The 23,462-nt window shown below is 42.4% G+C and overlaps 1 protein-coding gene across 2 annotated transcripts in view; it reads right to left on the bottom strand.

The window, feature by feature from the left end:
* The window catches only part of LOC137866967 (transducin-like enhancer protein 1), a 21,264-nt gene extending 14,907 nt beyond the window's left edge, over window positions 1-6,357 (bottom strand). For both annotated transcript variants that reach the window (XM_068703286.1, XM_068703287.1), the window contains exons 1-4: window positions 5,655-6,357; window positions 5,177-5,277; window positions 4,142-4,205; window positions 3,367-3,411 (exon numbers count right to left, since the gene is read on the bottom strand). In XM_068703286.1, the coding sequence (XP_068559387.1) occupies window positions 3,367-3,411; window positions 4,142-4,205; window positions 5,177-5,277; window positions 5,655-5,678 (234 nt within the window). In that variant the 5' untranslated portion in view covers window positions 5,679-6,357. The remainder of the gene's footprint in view (window positions 1-3,366; window positions 3,412-4,141; window positions 4,206-5,176; window positions 5,278-5,654) is intronic.
* Between the last annotated feature and the right edge of the window lie 17,105 nt (window positions 6,358-23,462).

Raw genomic sequence — 23,462 nt, 5'->3', positions numbered from 1 at the left:
AAGTAGTATATCGATGGTATGACTCATCGATGATCAGCAATCCGTAACGCCTGAAAAAAACGGGAAAGTTACAGAGGAAATGTTTTTTTCCTGATCTGATCCGTGACTCAAAACATGATACACTTATGGAAACATTTCAAAACTCAGGGAAAACACTGTCATCAATTTTAAAAGACATGTGGTATCCCACATTATTAAACAAACATCTGTGGGGGTTTAACTGTCCCAACCATTACATCACCTGGTGGAGAAATAACGGATTACTAAGGAAAGTCCCTCGCCAAGTATTACACATCAATTACTGGTCACTGAGGATGATGGGAATGTGGGTATTTGGTCCAAATTAAAATGTTGACCTGATGATGAAGCTAGGTTAAAAGTCATGGGACTAAAGTTATTACAATTCATCTTGAGGGGGACATTAATGTCTGTCCCAAATTTCATGGCAATCCACCCAATAGTTGTTGAGATATTTCACTCAAAACTACAAATGTCAACCGCATGGTGGCGTGAGAGAAAAAGTCAGGGGACCACCATCTTTATGGCTCATCTTCTGGTGACCATGATTTGCTGGACCAAAGTGAGGGATCAACGGACACTGTCATCCGCGGCTAGCACTATTTATTTTAATGAAATCTTATAGAAAAGCTGGATAGCAGACATTGAGTAAAAGTAAGATAAACAAATATAGGTAGGTAAGTGTGCATCACCCTGTGACCAATAAACACCGTGCATAATTCAGTCTTTATCCAGAATCAAAGAGAATATGGAATCAAAAGGAATTATCAGCCTTCAGAGCGCCATGCAGTTCCATGCGTCATGAGTTCACATGCCATGAAATACAACGTGTCTAATAAGGGTTTGATCATGTGAAAAGCTTAAAATGCTCATTTACACATCTGGGTACATTGGGGTCTGTACTATCTGCACAATGTGAAGAGCTATCTATGGACAACTGCACATCTCTTTTACAGTTCTCTTGGGACTACAGATGAAAAATAGCCTCTTGGCTAACTCTGGCGCATTTACAGAAATGTTTTTATTAATGTGCACTGTCCCTTATCAAATAAACCAATAAATAAAACAGAATTGAGAGCTACATTTTTATATCAAGCCACAACAGGCTGTAGGTGAAGGCCAGTCTGATTACCAGTCTGTGCAACATTTGTGTGATGAGTCTTGTCACTGTTCAAATCTCACTGCTGTCTAGGTCTATGTGCACCTGATGAACCTGTTACTAAAGCCTCTCTACAATCAATTACAATGAGTGACCAGAACAACATGCTTTCAGCCCAGTAGAAACCTGCACCCTGGCCAGCTCACTGTAACTCAATCTCATAATGTCCAACTTACTCCATCCCTACAAAGCTCTAACTTAAGAGCTATTTCAGGCGGACTATATCTGCACATCCATTCTCAGAAACCTAAGTTGTAAGCCTATAATTAGCCTTGTATAATAGCTCGGTGATTAGGTCGTCTGAGATTCGTCTGACCAACTACTATCAGGTCAGCTCAGCTAATCTAACTTAGATAACTCACAAAACTAGCGAGGATTAAACAAAACAACGTCTCAAATACCCAAAGCTGCAATCCCCACGTGAGGCATCATTACACAAAATGACTCAAGAACATTTGGAGGAAGAATAATAAAAAGGTAACACAAACTCACAACCCGTGTACTGACACAACACATCAGCTCCTGAGTAACAACATTGTTTGGAAAATTGCTCTGGTGCGCCATCCTCACTATGATAATCATATAATTGAAAGAGGGGTTCAGTTGAGGATACAGAGAGAAGATGCAAGTCTACACACACCATGTGCCAACAGAGAACAGGCTTCCCATTACATATATAATTGGCACATTGCTGCCACACACACACACACACACACACACACACACACACACACACACACACACACACCTCCTCAGCAGGAGGTGGGTTGTTGTGTATCCCCTGTACCCCCCCCACCCACAGAAGCTTGTTGCTCTGACAACTGCAGCCCCAAGCTAATGACCTCCCCTGGAGCTTTAGTGTGTGTGTGTTTATGTGTGCGTGGACAATAGGAGATGCATCTCCCTCACAATGAAAGAACAGTAGCTTCACATGGACATAAAACCAAAAGAAGAGCCAGGAAAAAAAGAAAACGAGGATCGGGGTGTAGCACAGGGAAGAAGAGATCCAGTGAGGAAGGCAGAAAGGAAGGGGGAGGACTTGGGTTATAAAAAAGGGAGACTAACACTGGAGGAGAAGGAGCACTTGAGGAACAAAACTAATCGGAGGGAGTGTGAGAAAGTCAGAGAAGCATCCCCGCTCCACCGTGAAGCAACCAGGCCAATCCACCTCCAATTTCCTCTGGTCTGACTGGTCGATAGTTGTGGTAATTACTGGTAAACGCTCTGAGCCCTGCACCACTCCTGAGGGGAAAAGAGAGTTTTCCCGCCTCATCCATGCATCTACATACAGTACTTAACCATGAGAGATGTTTGCCTTGCAATGCATACCTGTATATATGTACTCACGCATAAACATGTTTGACTTTCTCTGTGTGTGTGTGTGTGTGTGTGTACATTACTGTGTGTGTGTGTGTTCAATCGCCCCTGTCCTCGAATGTTTGCATACAGTATTCATGGCTGTACACAAATGCCCTTGCCTTACATTACAACAGGTAAGTGTCCTTTTGCACACATGTGCCTCTGCCCTACTAAAAGTGTGTTGGTGTGTTTCTGCCTCCCTGCTTCTAGCTTCTAAAAGTGTGTGTGTGTGTGTGTGTGTGTGTGTGTGTGTGTGTGTGGGGGGGGGGGGGGGGCTCCACTGTCTCTCCTTTGCCGGCCCCACCATGATCGATTCCTCTGCCCTCCTCAGCCCAGCCCCTCTAATGTAATAAAGCAGGCCGCTCCCCTAGACAGCACCAATCAATCTACAGAGCCATTCATCCTGCCTCTGGGCTCAGCCGGCCGGCCCTAACTGGGGAAATGGAGACAGAGCCCCATCGATCACGAATAAACACACACACACGCACACACACACACACACACACACACACACACACACACACACACACACACACACACACACACACACACACACACACACACACACACACACACACACACACAAACACACACACACACACACACACACACAAAGTATAGCGCACACACACACACACAAATGAATGAATGCACAAATGCATTTGTGCACGCACAAGGACACGTCAACAGGCGCACACACCAAATGCATCAAAACCCTGCCATGAGAGAGAGGTAGAGTAAGAGAGAGAGAGAGAGCGAGAGAGAGAGCGAGAGACAAACAGGAACACACAGAGTGTAGACAAGAGGCAGACAGATAAGCATAACCATACCTGTTTGTGCATTTCGATGTTGAGGCCATAAGACATCTCATAGTACTGAGGAGGACAGAGATCATATTAGTAAAAGGAATTCGGAAACTTAAACAACTCAGAGAATGTGCGTGACTTTACATGACTTGTATTGTAATAACCAGGCATGCAGTTCTTGTGTCGCACCAGGTCATTCTCACAGAGCAACAAACTGCTTTTAATAGTAAAAATCTTTTTACCTGTACAGGAGTGTCACCAAAGAGGCGAGGTAGATACATATGTTGGTAAACAATTCAGAGCAGCATTCATGTCTAATTTTTGTTTCTGTGTCAGACTAAAGGCATTAAAAACCCTAAGCTTGATTTGACCTCACTTTGTTTTGAATTAAATCAGTAAACCGAGTGAAATGTTAGATTTGCTAGAACACTGGAGCTCAGTTGAATCAAAATGAAGAATCGGGCGAATCACAAATTTGCAAAAATTGTCGCACAGTCTAATCGGACACTCGGATGATGTTCATTAGCGTGTCTGAGTGGAATCTCTCGGTCTAAAGTAGCTTTCGCTGTGCATTGAATTTTATTATGCCTCTTCCCTTCGTTCAGATAGTAATACAGTAATGACTCATGCATTTTCCCTTTTGAAAAAGATGAAAGTTCAGCTCCAGAACACATGGAGCTGATGGGGACACAGTATTCTCCTCAAGGACACATCAGCAGGGTAAAAACGCCTATGTCATGTCACTATGTCATGTGTGATGCTGTGGGACAAAATAAATCGAGTGTCACGTGGACCTCACCATGACGTAGTGTCTCTGCATCTCTGTCTTCTCACTGGCCAGCTTCTCACACTCCATCTTGAGGCTGAAAAACACAACAATACAACATTTACGTCAAGAGAAACACAATCTTACGGCACAAACTACTTTTATTGCCGATTAATGAACACAAGCACATAAATGTGTGACTGTCTCTTTTGTGTGAAACATTTAAACTGAGAACAAACAGCGATGATGTTCATCTTTTAGCTATTTTCCTACAATAGAGCATTAACGTTAACAATGGTAAAGCATACAACTTTGTAGACAAGTTACATAGTGTCATCTCACCCCTCTTTTCCTTTGCTCGCTGATTAAAGCACTCGCAAAAGCAAAACCTAAACAGTGACGGGCACAGTGCAGGAAGTGAAATGGAGAAGATGGTTCTTCCTGTCGAGGTGTGATAGCCAGTTTCTTTTGGCTGTACGGTGTTTGGTATAACCCTGCTCTTTGTATGTGTGAATCAGGATGTGTAGGTCAACAGCATTCACCTGTTGCAGTCAAACCTCCCGAACTACACAAACAAGTATGAGTATAAGTAAAGAAAAAAGGTAAATAAGTAAAGACGAACCGCACACATACTCAGGCAGTCTTTTCTTAACACACAACTACACAAACACACACCCACACACACCCACAGGGGAAAATAAGGAGTGATTTATGAAACCCTGAGCCCACACACACCACCCTCTGGTTCTCAACCATCACCGAGACTCAGACCTACCGCAGTGTGAGCGCTAACACTGATGCCTGGGTCTGCTGCATGTGTGTGCACTTTTGTGTAATCCAGGTTTATGGGTTAGTACGAGGCCAGAGCTGGGGTTTTGTTCATTATGGTAAGGGAGATGACTGTGGTTAGAGTGAGGTTTAGTGTTATAGGGTGGATGACAATGAACAAAAATTGGCCATCAGTGCCGCCCACAAAGACAAGAGGGGCCGTCCATGTGAATGTGTGTGTGTGTGTGTGTGTGTGTGTGTGTGTGTGTGTGTGTGTGTGTGTGTGTTTGTATTATCCACCTGTGGTACTGTGCCTGAAGAAATTGGAACTCCTCCTTGATGCGATCCAGTGACTCTGGGATGGTGAACTTGAAGGGCTGGCCTGGAGCCTGGTGGGGCGTCTGACACACACACACACACACACACACACACACACACACACACACACACAGAATTATTAACATCATAGTGCCTCATTATGTGGCCTAACATTTGCATCTAATCCTCTCCAGGCTCTCATAATGTCAACAACTTTTAATTATTAGCAGTTATTAAACAAATAACATTAACAATCCCATCCTGCTTCTCAGGGCAGATGCAGAGCCAAACTAACAAGAAGAAAGAGCCCAATTTAAACATGTGCTTTAGTCAGAAGGCGGTTAAAATTAAGGCAACAAGAGGCACAGGTCAAACAAAGAGGTAACGACATCTCCCTGGCTGTGAACACCCAAACACAGCGAGGTGAACAACTGTTAGAGCAGGAAGAGAGGAGCCTTACCGGGTGTCGCCCCTGGGGAAACATTGTTGTCTCCGGGAGGATGCGACCGCTTCCTTCTTTAAAACCCCGCTTCAAGGGATCAGATTAGGGCACAGTGGGGACGTGGGGTGCTCTGGATCACGTGCACGAACCCATCAGCCGTTATTGTAAGGACCGACTGTCGTTAATTTCAAACAAAATCGACCGCGACGCCGCTCCGTCCCGAGTTCACGGACCGTTTAACGCTCCTCGCTGTCTCGGTCGTTGTCTCTCCTCCGCTCCACCGGCAGCGCGGCCGTAAATCAACCGGAAAAACACGGGAAACCGCTCATTAGCAGGAGGCAGCTAGAGGGGAGGAGGGTACGGACCAGGTGAGAAATGAAAGGCAGGAGCCACCTGAACCGCTCCGGCGTTTGTTTTGCGTCCGATCCGAGATGTATTCCGAGTAACGTTGCAGACAAACAAGTAAGAAGTGGATCCAGTAGACCCTCAACAGACTGTGGGCTCTCTGTCCGAGCGACAGAAACAAATCCACACAAGTTAATTGCAGTGAAGAGTTCCCACTTGACTCGCCGCGGTCGCTCGTTGGCGGTTGAACAGGCAACAAAAACAGAAATATTTACTTCCCCGCAGAGTTTGAATGCGTCCAAAATAGATTACACGAAAAAAAGAGGAACTATTTTGTTAGTTTTAATAAAAACAGCTCCCTGAAGCGGCGGCAGTAGCCCTCCGTCTAGCTCAGCTTTACCTCAATGGCAACTTTCTCACGCGGTTTCACGCTCCCCAGCTAACCGAAACTGTAAGCCGGCCCACAAAACGGCTCTGGACCAATCAGAGCCGCCGCTCCACGTGGGGATAGTGAGGTAGTTCACACAGCTGACCAATAGCCGCTCTGTAAACTGCCCCGAGTCTGTTGACCTGGTTGAGCTACGCGGATTCTGAGCAATCAGTGCGTAGCAAGGAGCTGCCATTCCGGAGGCGCGCTGGGCGGGCAGTGTGGTGTGTGAAGGCAAGTCCCACCTGTCAATCAAAGTAACGTGGGCTCAGTAGGAGCGGGGTTTAAGATGTGCGCGTGCACATGCATGCTGATACACAAAGGAATCAGCCCTCACACATACACACAGAAACACAAATACTTTCTTTCTTAGTAGCTGCTGTGAACCTTCCTAACTAGTGTCATGGCAAATCAACTCAGATCTGCTTCCTCCTCTTCTACGTCTGTGTAATATAAAGTGTGCAAATTAATTTAGTAGGGCTCACTTTTTGTTCCACTTCTCTTAAAAGAAAACAAATTTAATTATGCTGCTCATCTGTTGCTGGCTACGTGTTCAAAGCAGTTCATTTTCATCAACATTTAGTCTATGGCGATATCTTACAGGGGCTGCAGGGACAAACCCAAAACCCCAACTTTAATATAATATTGTGAGGTCCTGGTACCAGTTATTAATCACTCAAAAAAAATATTTTTTTCTTAGTGTGAATACAATTTCCATGCACAGAAAAGAAAGTTCCCAGGGGAAATCCTTATTTATAGTAATAAAATTCACAGAATGGTACGTTATCATCCAAGCATACACTCTAGACAGAGACAGTGAAAAAAAGGTTTCCCAAACTTAATTACAATCATCAAATAAAAGCAGCTTTATAAATTAAATAAATTAAATTTTTAGGAGGACTTGGGGTTCAGCGCCTTGCTCAAGGACACTTCGACACAGGGATCAAACCGCCAACCTCGAGTTAAAGACGACCCGTTCTAACCACTGAGCCACAGCCGCCCATGGTCAGAGGTACACATAGAAAAAAGGAGAGTTGTAAGGTGCACAGAAGTGAAAGTTTGTGTACATATACTGGCACTAAAAGGCAAAAGGAACACAGATAGGCTTGGACTAACGGCTACTTTGAATTGCAAAATGTTTTAAGCTGGGAGCTCTTCCTCAGGTAGCGTATGCATATTATTACATATCTCTAGAAATAAGAAATAAGTGACATTATAATTACATTATAGTCAAAAAGATGACAATACACAACAATATTGGTGATTATACTAGCACAGGAGAAGTTTGCTTTCAGGGCTTTCTGTCAGAAAGTGTTTATTTTAACCAAAAACATGATCTTTTCAGTTGTGCAGAACAAAATAAGCATTAATAAGGACAGGAATGTCCATCACCCTCCTCAATGCCACAAACCATGACTTCAGACGTCCGCTCCGTATAGGGCTGATAACGCCGCTAGACACGTCACTTGCTCGCTCCAATAACAGCTGCTTTATCCGCATGTCGGATAGAATTATGAAATGCAGAATTGAACTGCGCAACAGCTGCTAGTATAGACAACAAGGTCAGCAACACCTGTAATCACTTCTCCATGTTGAATTAACCTGGTAGTCGATCGATAACAAAGGCTGTTGTTGTTTGTTACAACAACAGCCACGTGATAGGTGCCTGACGAATCAGGGAAGGACAATGGAAACCTAGTAGTGTGGATGTAGCCTAAGTGACCTGACTAACGACAGATGTGATAAAGTGACCACGTTGGTGATTTGGTGAGGTCGTTGTAAAGCAGGCTCAGGGTTTTCTGTGCTCCTCTTATCATGTCTAAGCACCGCTCACTTCACATTCAAAGCCCCTCAGATCCACGCTGACCTGTGATTGGCTTAGAGAGCTCAACCCCTGACCCCCTGACCTCTGACCTCTAACCTCTGCAGCGGCTGATCCAGTCCATATGAGAGACTCCTGACTGTGACCAGCCGTGACCTTTTCCCCAGCTCTCACAGACACATTCAGCTATTCAGTGGGTGGTACTGTTAATCAAAGATCTCTGTGTGCGTACAGCTACACCCATGTGTGTAGGTGTGTGTGTTTGATCCCATTTTGTCTTTCTCTGTCTTTGTTAACACTTGTCTTGACGTTCCCCCTCTGTTACCCGTCATCCTTAATCTGAACCAATCAGATTATCTTGCAATATTAAACAATCACAATGTTAGCAATATTTGCTGCATACACAGCCTAAACTGGACAAAAACAGAAATCCTGTACTGTTATTTAGAGTTTTATGGTCCACAGAATATGATAATAATTAGTTCACTAATCTAAGCAGTATGTCATCATATGTTCACCTTTTTTTGTCATTTTAATAATGCTCAGAATACTGTTTTTAAATAAAAATATAAAATATATCTTTTTTTAACCAAAGACAAAATTTGCAACAGAAGTAATGTTGTAATCCTGACTGACACAGACTGTCTCCTCTCCTTATATTTACTAGACATCATGGTGACACCTGTTCGTCACTGTACGTTCTCAACTCACCTCAAAACCTCCCCTAAAAACCCAGATCTTTTGATACCAAACCACCAGTCAGCCGTCAAATTAGCTGAGGACCAACCTCACATCACTTAAAAGCACAGTGTAAGATCACGCTTCCTTGCACCAGCGAACAGCAAAATATGTAACTACATTTTGTGAGCAAAGCAAAAGATCATAGTTTCCATTCAAAGCTTTTTCTGCCTTCCAATGATTTGTTAAAAAATGTATTTCAAGTATATGGACTGATTCATATACAGTTTCCATATGATCATTTCAATGTAATTACAGAAATCACAAAGAACGCTCTGCTCATAAAGAGTTTAAAGACTTACTTTTGAACCTTATAGATATAACACATTGCAACCTTTACTATTTCTTGTACACCAACAGCATGCTGTACAGAGGACCTTCAATTCAAAGAATAGCATTACATAGCTCAGAATGCCGTAAAAGACTTCACTTCAAGGACCGGTGTGTAGGATTTGGTGGCATCTAATGATGAGGGTGCAGTTGGCAACCAACTGAAACTTCTCTCATGTGCCAAGCATGTAAATCTAGAGCCAGTGTTTGGTTTGTCCGTTCTGGACTACTGTATGGCGGTGCAACATAATGGACTCCATGAAGAGAACCTATGTAAACGTCTCAAAACCCAACCAGTCTTATTTCCAGGAGATTATACAATAAAGAAATTGTTGCTATTGTTAGTATTACTATATTCCAGTTGTGCTAATGGATTCCTGAAATACTACACTCTGGCCCTTTCAGGTCAGGTTGGCAGCACATTTTGTTAATTCAGACTACAACCTGTCCAGCGATTACGATACGATTACGATTAACAGGATTAACACTTCAAGGTAACTATTAATGGCTTACATAGTTAGAAAACATAGGCCCACTTAAGGAAAGGTATTGGTATATAACATGTGTGTTTCCACAGTTTGGCAACACATGTCTCAGATCTGATCAGAGAGATAGAACCTGTAACGCCCACACGTCTCAGTGACACTTTCTGTTCTGCTTTAGTGACAGCAACAATCACCAGGCAAATAGGTAATTGCGCATGAGCTCACTGGCCTCCTGATTTCCTTAACAAACAGCCCGTCCCCTCATTCACTTCAGAGGTCTTTCCCCTCTCCCAGAGTCATTTGTTTAGAGTGGAGAAGCACACAATTAGCCTCTGCTTTGGATGGGGTACAAGAACCTGCCATATACGTCTCATTTGGTTTGCAAATGTCCCATTTCTTTCAGATTTTAGTGGTTAAAACAAATGACTGAGCTTTGTTTATAAAAGAGGAGGGAGAGAGAGCGCTGGAGAGAGGGAGAGAGAGGAGTGACACGAGGGAGAAGTGGCTATTTTAGCTGTGACCCGGTCATCTTGCCTGTAGAGGAGAGAAGAGGCTCTCGCAGATAATGACTGAACAAGCAGCTTTGTGTGGGACGACAAATGGAGTGATCCCACTCTCTTGTCCCACTTACCACAAGAAGAGCGTTGGTGTAATGTGTGTGTGTGTGTGTGTGTGTGTGTGTGTGTGTGTGTGTGTGTGTGTGTGTGTGTGTGTGTGTGCATGTGTGTGTGCGTGTGTGTGTGTGTGTGTGTGTGTGTGTGTGTGTGTGTGTGCGTGCGTGTGTGTGTGCGTATGTGTGTGTGTGCGTATGTGTGTGTGTGTGTGTGTGTGTGTGTGTATGAGCTTATATGCAAACATATGTGTTTTGTTGGGCTGTCTGCTATTTGAATGTGTGTATATGCACATTTGGTTAGTTTGGTTAGTGTGAGAGTGTGAGTGGTTTTACGTGTGTGTGTGTGTGTGTGTGTGTGTGTGTGTGTGTGTGTCAGGAGATGGTGTTAAAGAGTGTATTCATAGTCATGAGGTGGTGTGTGTGCCAACAGCAGATGATTTGCGTGAGGGTTCTGGCCAAGCCGTCCCATGGAGCCCCTTTGTTCTGTTTTGACTCTTGTGTTTTTAATTGACAACCAAGGACATAATTTGAATACCATCAACCCGGCCAGTCTGCCACTTTCTCTGTATTTTGGTTGAGGGATTTGGGGGTGCTAGTTGATTTCCTCTTTGGGAGAATTGGTGTCCCTTTGTGCCAAATGCAGTCTTCTTGTGCCCCATTTGGACTGAGGTTCTGCGTGAGAAGAGGAGTAAGGGATATCATTTATATTTAGGTAGGGGGCCGCTGCCCTTGGGCAGACGTAGTCTGAATACAATACATGTTCAGGAAGGAGTGCACTTCACACTTCAATATTTAGTGGGATCACCCAAGGACAAAACCATGTAGCAGGCCAAAGGCACTAATCTGCAGTGTCAACACCAACTGTTGCCAATGAGGACCGATGTTAATAACACAGACCAAGTGTGTTTACTTTGTCCCTTGCAAGTAAAAAATGTGTTTTGCTTATTGATACTTCACTTTGATGTTTGAGCTTCATCGTGCAGAATGGTGTTAATGCAGAGTTAGACACCAGAAGGTTGTTTTCAGGTTCATCTGCTGAAGGGGGAATGTTTTTTTGTACTCACCCTAAATCCAAGTCTAAGGCTTGAACATATTTTGTGTCATCACAAATGGAAGCCAATTTCACAAAGCAACTTACACGACTGTGATGTGAGAACTCAAAACCTCCAGTGCACATATACTGAGAATGAGACATTTAGTTTCAGGAAGTTAAACTTTCCCAATGAACAATATTTAAAAGAAAATGTTTACTTTTTTTGAGACGAAAAAAACCATATCAGACACAAATAGTTATCCAAAGCAGCATTGAATCCTTCTTTTGGGAGCTAATGCTCTTTCTAAGTTATTTGAATATGACAGTTAAGCTTATGTTGCTTTTTTTTGCCACTCGGGGCTTATCAGAACACGCCATTCAAATTTTGTCGCAGATCTAATGTTCATTGAACTTATGTGCATCACAGCCAGCATTTGTTCAACTTCCCCTCTAGTACTGTCACATCTATGTAGCCATTTGCATTTTTTTTTTTATGCACAATAAACTGTTCACCTCATGAAAGTGTTCATGAAGTACAACTGCAGTGGCTGTGAACTCACTGCAACCTTGTCGGATTATACTGCACTGCCTACAGGTATGGACCTTTTCCACTAAATCTCCTCCCGTACCTTCAGTAAATCACTGCTGTCATATGTCCACAGAGTGTCCACATGCTCAGTGTTGGTCCACTGATGACATCATCCCCACAGTCTCTGGTTTCAAGCCTTTAGAGAGTGATGTTGTGATCACTGAGCAAAACAGCATCACAGATGATGGCGATAACACATGTGAACATGGTTTACGGCTAGATTTTTTTTATCAAGGTTATCAGTTTATTCATGCCAGCACTATATATATTTTTTCACATGTAACTTGGAATGTAAATTGTATTGAAGCAGATAGGAACTGCTTCTGTTAAAATGATATTTTAGTGACATCTTTTAGATTTCACATACTGTAGGTCATAATATGACTGCTGTTAGTGATCACCGTCATTCTTTTACTGCGCTTTACTTCGTTCACAGAAAAGGTTTTTTCCTCATTATAAGCCGTGCTTGATCTTTGCACTATAGGTTCTAATTTGACCCCAGGCTAATTTAGCCCCAGTTTACTCTCTTGATCCCTGAAGTGATACCTTTGCTCAAGGATCAAGATAAAGTCTGGAGGAGTCAGCATTTTGATTCCGGGTCATATCTATAATTCACTGTATTTCTATGTAAAACAAACTCTAATGCTGCTGGTCTGTTACAAATATAGAATGTGATTCATTGATTAACATATAATCTGCAATGGTAGTATTTAATGTACAGTGACTAGAGCACAGTGAAGTGTGCACAAACAAGATCTTACTTGAGTAAAAGGAATGTGCTTTAGATTATAATTAAACCTACAATATATATGTCTATATATATATATATATATAATATGTTATATATGGCTAATCTATTTCTAAATCTGTTAGTTTTACTTTATTGTGACTGTAGGGGTTTTTGTCTTATCTGTGGGGGAAAAATAGCCATGAAACCACTTATTCTATAGTTCGAGGGTGTCCCGGATCCAAGCTATGTGAAACAGGTTTTTGGCATTTGTTGAAGCCGCAGTATGGTGCTCATTCCCAGTTTGCAGAGTTCTTGTATAATTTATGACTGTGCATTAAACAGCCTAGCACCAGGCAGCCCATCATGTAAACAGATCAGGGCTTTTACAGGCAGCTTGCCGGCTGTTTAAACAGACGAAAGGAAAAGGGGAGAAGGAGGGAAATTAAAACCTAAATGGAAAACATGTGCAACTGTGTGTGTGTGTGTGTGTGTGTGTGTGTGTGTGTGTGTGTGTGTGTGTGTGTGTGTGTGTGTGTGTGTGTGTGTTTGGGGTGGGAGGTGGGGGGTGCAGCTAGACGATGTGGAAGTGACACAGTGTGAGGCGAAAACGCACACGTAAAAACTTAAAAACATACATAACCGCACACACACAGACAAGCACGCATGCACAAACACACACGCACACACACACACACACACACACACACACACACACATACACATACACATGAACCTAAGTACCACAAAACCTCCAGTTTTATCAAGTCCAGCTGTGAGTGGAGTTGTATCAAAGGCAACATGTGGAGTGGAGCTGTGGTGCTGCAGAGAAGATCAGGTCCAGATGGGTTTCAGTCTGTCAGACAGACCTGCTCGCCTCGGCTCTGCTCACCCTGCTTTGTTACGTTAGCCACTGATCTTTTCTCTTCTGCTCTGTTCCTTTGTTTTATCTTATAGCTTTCCTGTTTTGGTGAAGTCAAACAGGAACAGCAGAGGTGACGTGCAACAACAGCGATAAGCAGGTCGCAAACCACGATGCGATTTTTGTGTGCCTTGGCTCAGAGCTACCAGGACGTCCGTCTGCATCTCTGATCATAAAGACAACAAGCAAAACTAGATATTGTCAGGAGAGAATCGAGAGGGTGTGGGTCATGTGGATGTTTTTAAAGAGGTTTGGCGGTTAATCTGTGTGTCCTAACGTGTATAGTGGCAGTCAGAGCCACGATCTACAGCAGATGGTTGAGCAAAAGGCTGGCTAATCAAGACACACACTCAACCACACACACACACACACACACACACACACACACACACACACACACACACACACACACACACACACATAAGCACAAGTTCAAAGAGTTGTGTGGGCAGAGCATGGCTTATGGCATATATCACAGTGGATAAAACACAACAAATCACTTGATGCTCAACGCTGAAAAAATTATTCTAATGAAGACATCATGTAACTCTGCAGCCATCATACAGCGATTAGCAGAAGCCACATCTGGTCACATTCATAGTGCTTGATTCCAAGGAAAGGATGGGTTACCACTAGCATGAAACACTGTTTGACTGCATGTCGGTGAAATGGACAAATACGCTCTCAATTTGTAATGGTGACATAGTTGTGCTGAAGTGAGGAAATTCACAATTTATCCAAAAGGTATATCTAAAATGGGTCCATTTTTCATTTTCGCGTTTTTAAGTCAACAAACTTGTAAAAGAGGCTTCTTGTTCAATAGTAAAAAGAGCAAATGAATGAAATGATGTGTGCTTACTTTGGAAACTGACCTTTACCAACCCGCTACATGTCCGCTCATCACCTTAAATGTTGCATGACAGTCATTCAGACCAAAAACAGCACTGAGTAAAACAACCGGTGAGGCTGCGTGTGTGGGGGAGCACAGCAGCCGAGGACAGGCCTCGTTGGTAGGGGAGCGTTGTTTTGTGGGACTATAAAATGCCATGTAGTATGAAGGCCGGTAGGGCATCAGATTCAAGAGTTTCAAGCTCTATCAAATGTCAAAACAGTGGTTTAATAACAGAGTGAATTGTGAGCAGGTTGGTTTACAACCGAATTTCTCCTAGATTTTAAGTCCTTTTTTTGATGAACACACTACAGAAAATGTTACAGGTATAGAAAATGAAAAAGAATACATATCAATCAGTCATACTTAGTTATACTCTTCTCCTAACATGCTCCGTTGCTGCTGAATTTCCAAATAACTTGTCTCGTGAGTGTGAGCAACTGTACTGCAGAACTGCAGCCAGTCTGAAGGTTGTTGAGGCTTTAAATCTGGAACTACTACTGGAACAGCTCATTACTAACATTTGTACATTCATTGTCGTGTTAAGTGCTTAACATTAAATCCTCCAGCAGTCGCCCTCTGTTGTGTAAGATTTTGAGAGCATGTGAGATTAAAAGCCGAGGCTCTCCATTTGCCTTTGAAATGTTCTATAACTGCTTTGTGGAGTCTTACACATTTCTGTTATTCCATATAGTATCTCATCACTTTACGGCATCTAGGACTGTTCAAAGTCTAAAGCAGAGTCAAACTTTACACCACTGGGGTATTTTGATCTGTCTTTTTGATCTGCGTGTTTGATCTGTCTATTCTTTTTGAAGCACTCTCCTCCAGTTTTCCTCCTCACTTTAACAAGGATAAAACAGAAAGCAGAATGGTAGCTGCCAAGTCGCTCAGCCACGAAAACATGAAGTCTTTTATGTCGAGCGCAGAATGAAAGATAACGTTGATCTACTTCTGCAGCCTCTGAATTTGAGACAATATTGCCTGTTTAAAGCATTCTCTTTGTTGTTGTGTGTTGAGCTTGTGCTGCGTGGCCCTGTGCATGCACACGATGCACACTTCATTATCTCTGTATGGCTGTTGAGTGCGTCCTTCACATTTATGAGTTTGGTTTGTGCAAGGCCACATGCTTGAAGGTGTGTGTCAGGAAGGAGGTGTCAGTAGTGTATTTAAGGTCATCAGGTCTGTGTGTGTGTGTGTGTGTGTGTGTGTGTGTGTGTGTGTGTGTGTGTGTTTTTTCCTACTGAGTGCTCTTAGACAATTTATGTGTTGACGTGGACTATTCATGGCTGGTCCTTTGTGTGAAAAAGGAACAAAGATGCCTCTCTAGATACACCAACATCCAGTTTGTTTAACAGCCATGCAAACAGGCTTGGGGGAAATACCCACCACGAGTGATAATCAAAGGCTTGTTATGGTCATGGGAATGCAAATAGAAGTGTGTGTGTGTGTGTACACACACACACACACTTCTTGATGCAAATAAAAGACATAGAGAGTGTGTGTGTGTGTGTGTGTGTGTGTGTGTGTGTGTGTGCTGTCCTCAGCTGCTGTGCTAATCCAAGAGACAGGCTTAGACACTGAGACTCTTGCAACCCTTTAAGTATGCACTAATACTGTTAAACCACAACTGAGCTCTTACACACATTGAGAGAGAAGATAAAGATAGAAGAAGCTTCAGTGTGCGCACGCTCCCTCACTCACACACACACATGCACATTGTATGCTATATGAACCTCTAATCAACCTTTTACGCATTTAGCAAACCATGTCTCTCAGTTGTGGCGGTGTTGGTTTTGAACATGTGCACTTTAGGGACATCAGCGTCAAAGGCCATCATCAGGTGGTGCAGTAAGAACAACGACTCTCGTATTCAATGCCTCATCACACAGCCATCCACCCTTCTTATGAGTCATTGAGCAATTAGCACATAATGAAAAAAAATATTCAGAAGGCTAGTCAATTCCCTTTATTATTATTATCATTAAATGTAAATTAGGCCAATACCTCCACATTAGCTTGAGCACGGGGAGCAGGTAGTAATGAATTCCTTTCAGTGGTTTCATACCAAGTGAATATCATCATGAACAAAATTCACTCCAATACTGACAGAATCCAACAGGGTGATTTTTTTTTTTGCTCCACCTTGAAGTATTTCTAAGTTTATTTGAGTCTTCGTGTGTTCAGGTGAAGGAGTGACAGGTAACAAAATAGAGGCTAACTATGGGGGGGGACAAAGATGAAGGAGGGATGGAGGGAGTGAGTAAGGAGAAGAGTAACTGATGAAGAAAGATGGAGGCTGTGGGTGATAGAGAAGACTAAGAAGATTTACTGTAACTGAGTTATTCAACATTGATGTTAAAGAGGCTTATGATTCCATAAGCATACACACACTTGCCTGCCTGTCTGTCACCTGTGTGTGTGTGTGTGTGTGTGTGTGTGTGTGTGTGTGTGAGAGAGTTGAGGACTGGCTTTTGCATAACTGCCAATAGGATCAGTGGGAATCAGACTGAACAGAACTGGCCCATGGATTTAATTTCATTAACCTAGGACAGGGGGAGTTACACACACTCTCACACACACACACACACACACACACACACACACACACACACACACACACACACACACACACGTAACACACACAGTAAAACAATTATACGGTTTTTAACATAACATAACTAGAATACCAACTATATGCTAACTTCATATCATTTTACACATACTGTTGTTCTCTCGTGCATCAGGTGCCACATGTGGCCTCAGCATGGTGGTTCTTTTATTGAAGACCTAATGAACATTTACATGATGGAAAACTATGTCTGAATGACAAAAAGTCATTATTTTAACAGATGGATGAAGCCAACGGTGCTGCATAGTCCGTATCTGAAAGTGATTATATGACATAATGGGTACATTTTTAAGAATTTTGATGGGGATTTGAATGTTTTACTGCATCTATGGTTATATGTGTAATTATATATTTTCTCTATTGACTTTAAGGCATGTTTACTAATGACACGTGACCCTTCTTTTGGCATTAAACAGACAAATTGTGAAATCCACATCTACATTTATAAATGTCTTTGTACAGTAAAAATTGCAATGTGTATTTAAACATTTATATGTGTTCAAATCTAGTGCATAAAATGTGTGGCAATGCTTTATTGAATGCAGAGAGAGGGTGAGACTACAGCCAAGTGGAAATACAAGACAAAAAGAGAGAAGAGAAAACTTTGGTCTGTCTTCAGTAATAGCTAAGACACTGAAAACACTTTGGTGACAGCTGCAGCAAATGGAAAGATACATAACAATTCACTTTACCAGAGCTTCCCATTCAGCACCACAAAACAACACTACAAAGAAAGTGACATAACCCCAGAGAGAATACAGAAAATGAGGAAAAACTCACAGCGGAATGTTTCAGTCTGAAAGCACATTATGTCACTGGTATCCACAACGCATACTGTATGTCTAAGATGAGGTCATAGCAGTAACACAATGGCCTAACTAAAGCTAACAAGCAAGTCATTGTGGCAGCTTTTTTCTTTAACCTTCTAAGAACCTTGTACAGCTTTACAGCCTCATAGATCAATGCTAAATCTATTAGAACAGATTAGCGTTAAGGCAGTGTGTAATGGCTAGCCCTGTATCTAGTGGGATCTCAGGTGTAAATACAGACTAGTGCTAATGCCACTATTGGCATTAGACCTGTCAAGGCCGGTGCTAAAGGCCATTATAAAACCGAGGCAGCTTTAACGAGGTTAGTGCATGTGGGCCAATTAAGAGGCTTTGAGAAGGTCACATGGCAAATGCAGCAGGGAAACTGACAGAATGATAAGCATGATATGTAGGTTAAAGGTGACGCACTCAGGAACTTTTTTTTTCACTTGCTTGAAAAAAAAACACACATTCAAAGACAAGGTCAAACCAGTGATTGAGAACTGAATTGTCTTTTCGGTCACACACACTTCCCTGAACTCATGCCATTTCCTGGCCTTCTTTTCACTCAAACAGGAAATTAAGCCATCGAGCTGTAAGACTTAAAAGAAGACAACAAATCTTTTCTGAATTAGCAGCATGTCTTTAATGTGGAGCGGTGAGAGATGGACAGGGAAGAAGAGACGAGAGAGGAAGAAAAGAGATGAAGGAGAAAATTCAGCAGCTTTGTGGTTTTGAATGGAAAGCCACATTTTTCTACCAGAGCTGTTAACTGACAGCATATTTGTATTTACAGTAACAGCCACAGGGAGAGTTTGGAAAGGAAAAAGAGGGTTTCTTACAAGTCTACACATCCTGGCAGTATTTTGATGAGTTAATCCAAGTCCATCAAATGAAGGTGGTCACAGAGCCTGAAAAACAAGAACATTGAGTGTCATTACCATGAAGGCCTGTGCTGTGAAATTCTGGACAGATGAATGACTTTGGTGACCGCAGTGAAATATTTCCACATCTACTATGTTGATTGGCATCTAACCTTGTACAGACATTCATGGTTCCCAGAGGATGTATCCAAATCTCTTTGGTGATCCCGACTTTTCCTCAACACCAACAAGAAGTTTCAACGATGACCTGATGGAGTGCCATAACCATGCCCCCCTCAGGATGAACTCTAATAACTCTGGTAATCCCTTACACGTATTGCAGGTCAAAAGGAGTCAAGCTGAATGGATGATCAACATGACATTTAGGTCAAAGGTGGCACACACAGGAACCCACACTTGTATGAAAGAAAACACTCATTCAAAAACAAGATCAGACCAGTGATTGAGAACTGATTTGTCTTTTCGCTCACACACACTTCCCTGAACTCACTCCTTTCCTGGCCTTCCTCCAAACAAGATATTGATCCATTGAGCTGTGAGACTTAAAAGCAGACAACCAAAGCTTTTCTGAATTAGCAGCATATCTGTGGTTTTGAGTTAAATGTTTCACTATTGGATGGATTGTCATGACATTTGGTACCCACATTTGTGTCCCCCTCAGGATGATTTTTAAGAACTCGATGGTTTGGAGATCAATATTTCACTTTGTCCAATACTTTGGTTTTGAGCTAATACCTGCACCTTAGTGTTAATTGGCATATTTTAGCATGCAAACATGTAAGACGATGAACCTGACGAAGATCAGCATGTTGGAATTGTCACTGGGAGCATGTTCGCATGCCGACGTTGGCATTTAGTTAGTCTCACAACCCGTGTGCATAGAAACGAGGCGAGTGGAGAGGCATCCTCGTGAGGGAGCATTTCTGCTCCCCGTGCACAAAGCTGTGACGAGCGCGAGCTCGACCCTCCCTACGCGCTCCCTATGAAAAAAACATCTGCCAAAGAAAGTAATCTAATGTTTCATGTGAACCCCAAACTGCAGGAGGCGTGAAGTCATCAAGGGCAGATTTGTCAAATGTTGAGCTCTTTCACACTACATAATTCAATTGACAGGCTGAAATGGTCAAATCATGCTAACATTCTGTGTAAAGAATCATTAAGTGTGACCAAGCTTCAAGGGATACACAGAAGAAACTGACAGAGATTCAGTTATATAGCCCCTGAAGCCTGGGAGGTACTTAACACAACAAGATGAGCAAGTAAACCAGATAACTTTGAAATCCTTAAATATGATTTTTTATCATTATAGATATCTTGAAACAATATTATGATAACTTATGAAATAATAATCAGCTGCCAATATGCACGGCTTTAATAAACTACACAAGCAAATAAACAACCTCTGTTTATAATCTCATACTTGATGAGTATATAAACTCCCTGATTTGATCTTCATTATGTAAATTGTAAAGCAACATGAAAACACAGAAAAAAACAGGAAAGAGACTCGTAAAAAGTGGAAAAAGATGATTATTAATGCGTCACGGTGATTACTCAGACTGTGACATGACAATGACACAAAGCATCTCAGTATGTTGCTGCTAGTGATCAGTTACTGATGGTATTTTCTGCAGCCTGTAAGAGTGTGAACACCCATTTCCAAGGCCGTGGTGGTAGAAAAGCATCAGATGCTACCATCAACAAACAGCACCATTGTCCTCAGCAGCTGATGGCAAAGTACTGCTGTTAAGTGGTGTGTCAAAACAGTTTGATTTGGCTACCAGATTCAGCTCATAAGTAAAAGTTGAAAGCAGATTTTATTTCTGAGGATCGACCCAGGGAACAGACGAGCTAAAGTTTTCTGAGGAAAGTCAAGAAACTCTGAAGCTTTATGCTTCTTATGCTTCTTTTGTAATTTAAAAAAAAAAATTATTACAAGCAGAATGAGTGGCATAAGAGGGATAAAGACAAAATTATACTTTCCATCTGTGAGTACGCAAGGGTCAGTGTGGTTTAGATTTAATCACCACAGGGTATATGGGTAGACAAGTCCAAGGGCGCTACAGGGGCACTAACTGCGCACCAACTAGGCATCTACTGGGCACCTACTGGGCATGTGTGGAACATGTCCTCCAAGCGAACTCCATAAACAGAACTACTACGTATCCATGGTGTCCACAGCTGTTCTTGTACATGTCCACGTACGTGTCCGCTTGGGAGTGTATCGGGGGCTAAATAGATTGCATTTGTGCTAACATGCATGCAGGCAGCGTATGTGCATATTATATCGTATTTGTGCCCTGCTGCTGCCTAATCATCCTCTGAAGCAGCAGCTGGAGCAGTAGCTGTACAGCGTGTGCTTTTGTGTGTGTGTGTGTGTGTGTGTGTGTGTGTGTGTGTGTGTGTGTGTGTGTGTGTGTGTGTGAGAGAGAGAGACCATTGCACTTGCGGTAGTTAAAAGGAGATTTTCCATGTTGAGAACAAAGCAGTACAGTGGCCGAGAGAACGGCAGCAAACACTGCTGACGCATTTATTCGGGCTGTGTGTGTGTTGTGTGTGTATGTGTGTGAGTTATGTAGTGTGTGTGTGTGTGTGTGTGTGTGTGTGTGTATGTGTGTGTGTGTGTGTTTAAGCCCTCCTGGGGGAATTAGAGCCTAATGAAAGGCAGACAGTTCTAAAGTCCCAGGCAGACTGTGAGGTGGCGTGACAACATGCTAATGACTTTTGAAGCCCTTAAAAGGCAGATTTTTTTCAAACTTTATCCTGAGCTGACATGAACACATGCACTGCACAGAAAAGAAATAAGAAGCAGCTCTTGTTTTGAAAGACCCCCGGTAAAATTGTGAGGGGTGAAACTCACAATTCTCAGCCCACAATCTGATAGCTGAAAGCACTTTGGAGGGGTTGGATGGTCGAGTGGTTAGCAATGATGCATGTGACACCAGCGTTGCTGAGTATAAACCCCACATCAATGAAATTGCTTTTCCACAACCAAAAGTGTTCCAAGAAGAAAGTTGTTGCTCAGAAAACTGAATGTCCAAGCATGACAGAAATCACTGACAGATCGTGAGCTAAAAATTATAATGTTCGAGATGTTTCTGTGGAGCATTGAGAATCAACATTTTTACATCCCAGCTGGCAAAACTTTTATGTTGTGAAATCTATCTTTATAGGTCAACAAGGCACCACTTGTACTTTCAATGAAATTTGCTATCAAAACACCCAGCCTCACCTTTTTATCATATGAAAGCAAACATGGATATTCTATTTTAGCAGATGTTAGCACTCATGTAACCCTCGTATACAAAATGTGTAAAAGAAGAGTTTGACAGATTTGACTTTCACATCAGGGAGCCTGGCCTGGATCAGAGTACACTTGACCCCAAAGTCCAGTTTGTTTGGTTAGTTTGAACACTGCATCCTGTAGTTAGGCACAGTTCGTCAATCTGTGCCTAAGCACTGGAAAAGGTGATCTCGAGTATTGTTCATGTACTCGGATATGGTTCGCTTCAGGTGGGAAAACCACCTAATATTTGAACACGAGTAGCAGTCAGTGAGTAGTTTTGAAAGGGCAGGCTTTTTTTTCACAGCACGGCCTAATCTCATCCTCTGAACTGCAATGTCATATGTGGCAAAGCAGAAAAGTAGACAAGAGGTTCATTCTTGTCTGGAAAATATCAACAATAGTAGGTATTATGCAAAGGTTGACTCATATGAGCTTGTGATCTTGCAATTGGGTAGCGCTTTTTCACACTGTAGACCCAACATAAACAAATGTCCATATATCAGCTATCATAGCTAACATTGGAGTCTATGTGAAAAACAATGGCCGAGAGAAACAGACTTAACTTACTTGCGGTTTGGGAGTTCCAGATTGACTCGTAAAAGCCGTTGCCAACCAAGAAAGGGTAAAGACAGAGGCTTACTGGAATCCAGCCAGCCGCCTTTTGGATTTTGATGCGTGTCTATTCACACAAGTACAGTACCGGTGCCTTTAGCGGCCAAAAAGTACGGAGAAAGTTTAGCGTACATAACTGTTACGCCAAAGTCACATCAAAGAACATTTGGAGAATTTCCTTATATTTGAACTTTCATAAAAACGTTATGACTCTACTTATCTTGAGAGGATTACAATAATGCCTGGAATCGTATGCTAGCTGTGTAGCGATGCCAGGCTTCGGTGTGGACTGTGGGTTCAGGCAGAGTGACGTCTTCACCTTGGTATGCAGATTATAATGTCAAGCTTTTCACTGATGACATTTAAGATTTGTCTTGAAAACTTGTCCACCTGTTGTGTAAAAATGAGCTAAAGTGTGATTGTGTCTGTAGATATACCTGCTGCACATGTCCTTGGTTCTCTTGGAGCTTTGTGTGCACATCTTCAGAAATCAACGCTGTGCGTCTGCAAGATGCAATTAGGCCCATGGTGGTGCATGGTGTTAGGATGTAAAGTAAGGTTAGCAGCAGCCTCTGTACAAATGACTATGGCAGAAAAGTAGTGAAGAAAACGAATGGAGCTTGTTGCCACTGCTTCCTTTTCTTAACATAAACAATATAGCAACAATCTTAAAATGTCCAATG

Source organism: Cebidichthys violaceus, unplaced genomic scaffold (genome assembly GCF_023349555.1).
Source record: "Cebidichthys violaceus isolate CVI_PGR_0920_01 unplaced genomic scaffold, fCebVio1.0.p SCAF_9, whole genome shotgun sequence".
Taxonomy (NCBI): Eukaryota; Metazoa; Chordata; class Actinopteri; order Perciformes; family Stichaeidae; genus Cebidichthys; species Cebidichthys violaceus.
Note: the sequence above shows the minus strand (reverse complement) of the source record. Positions and strands in the feature narration are given on the sequence as shown.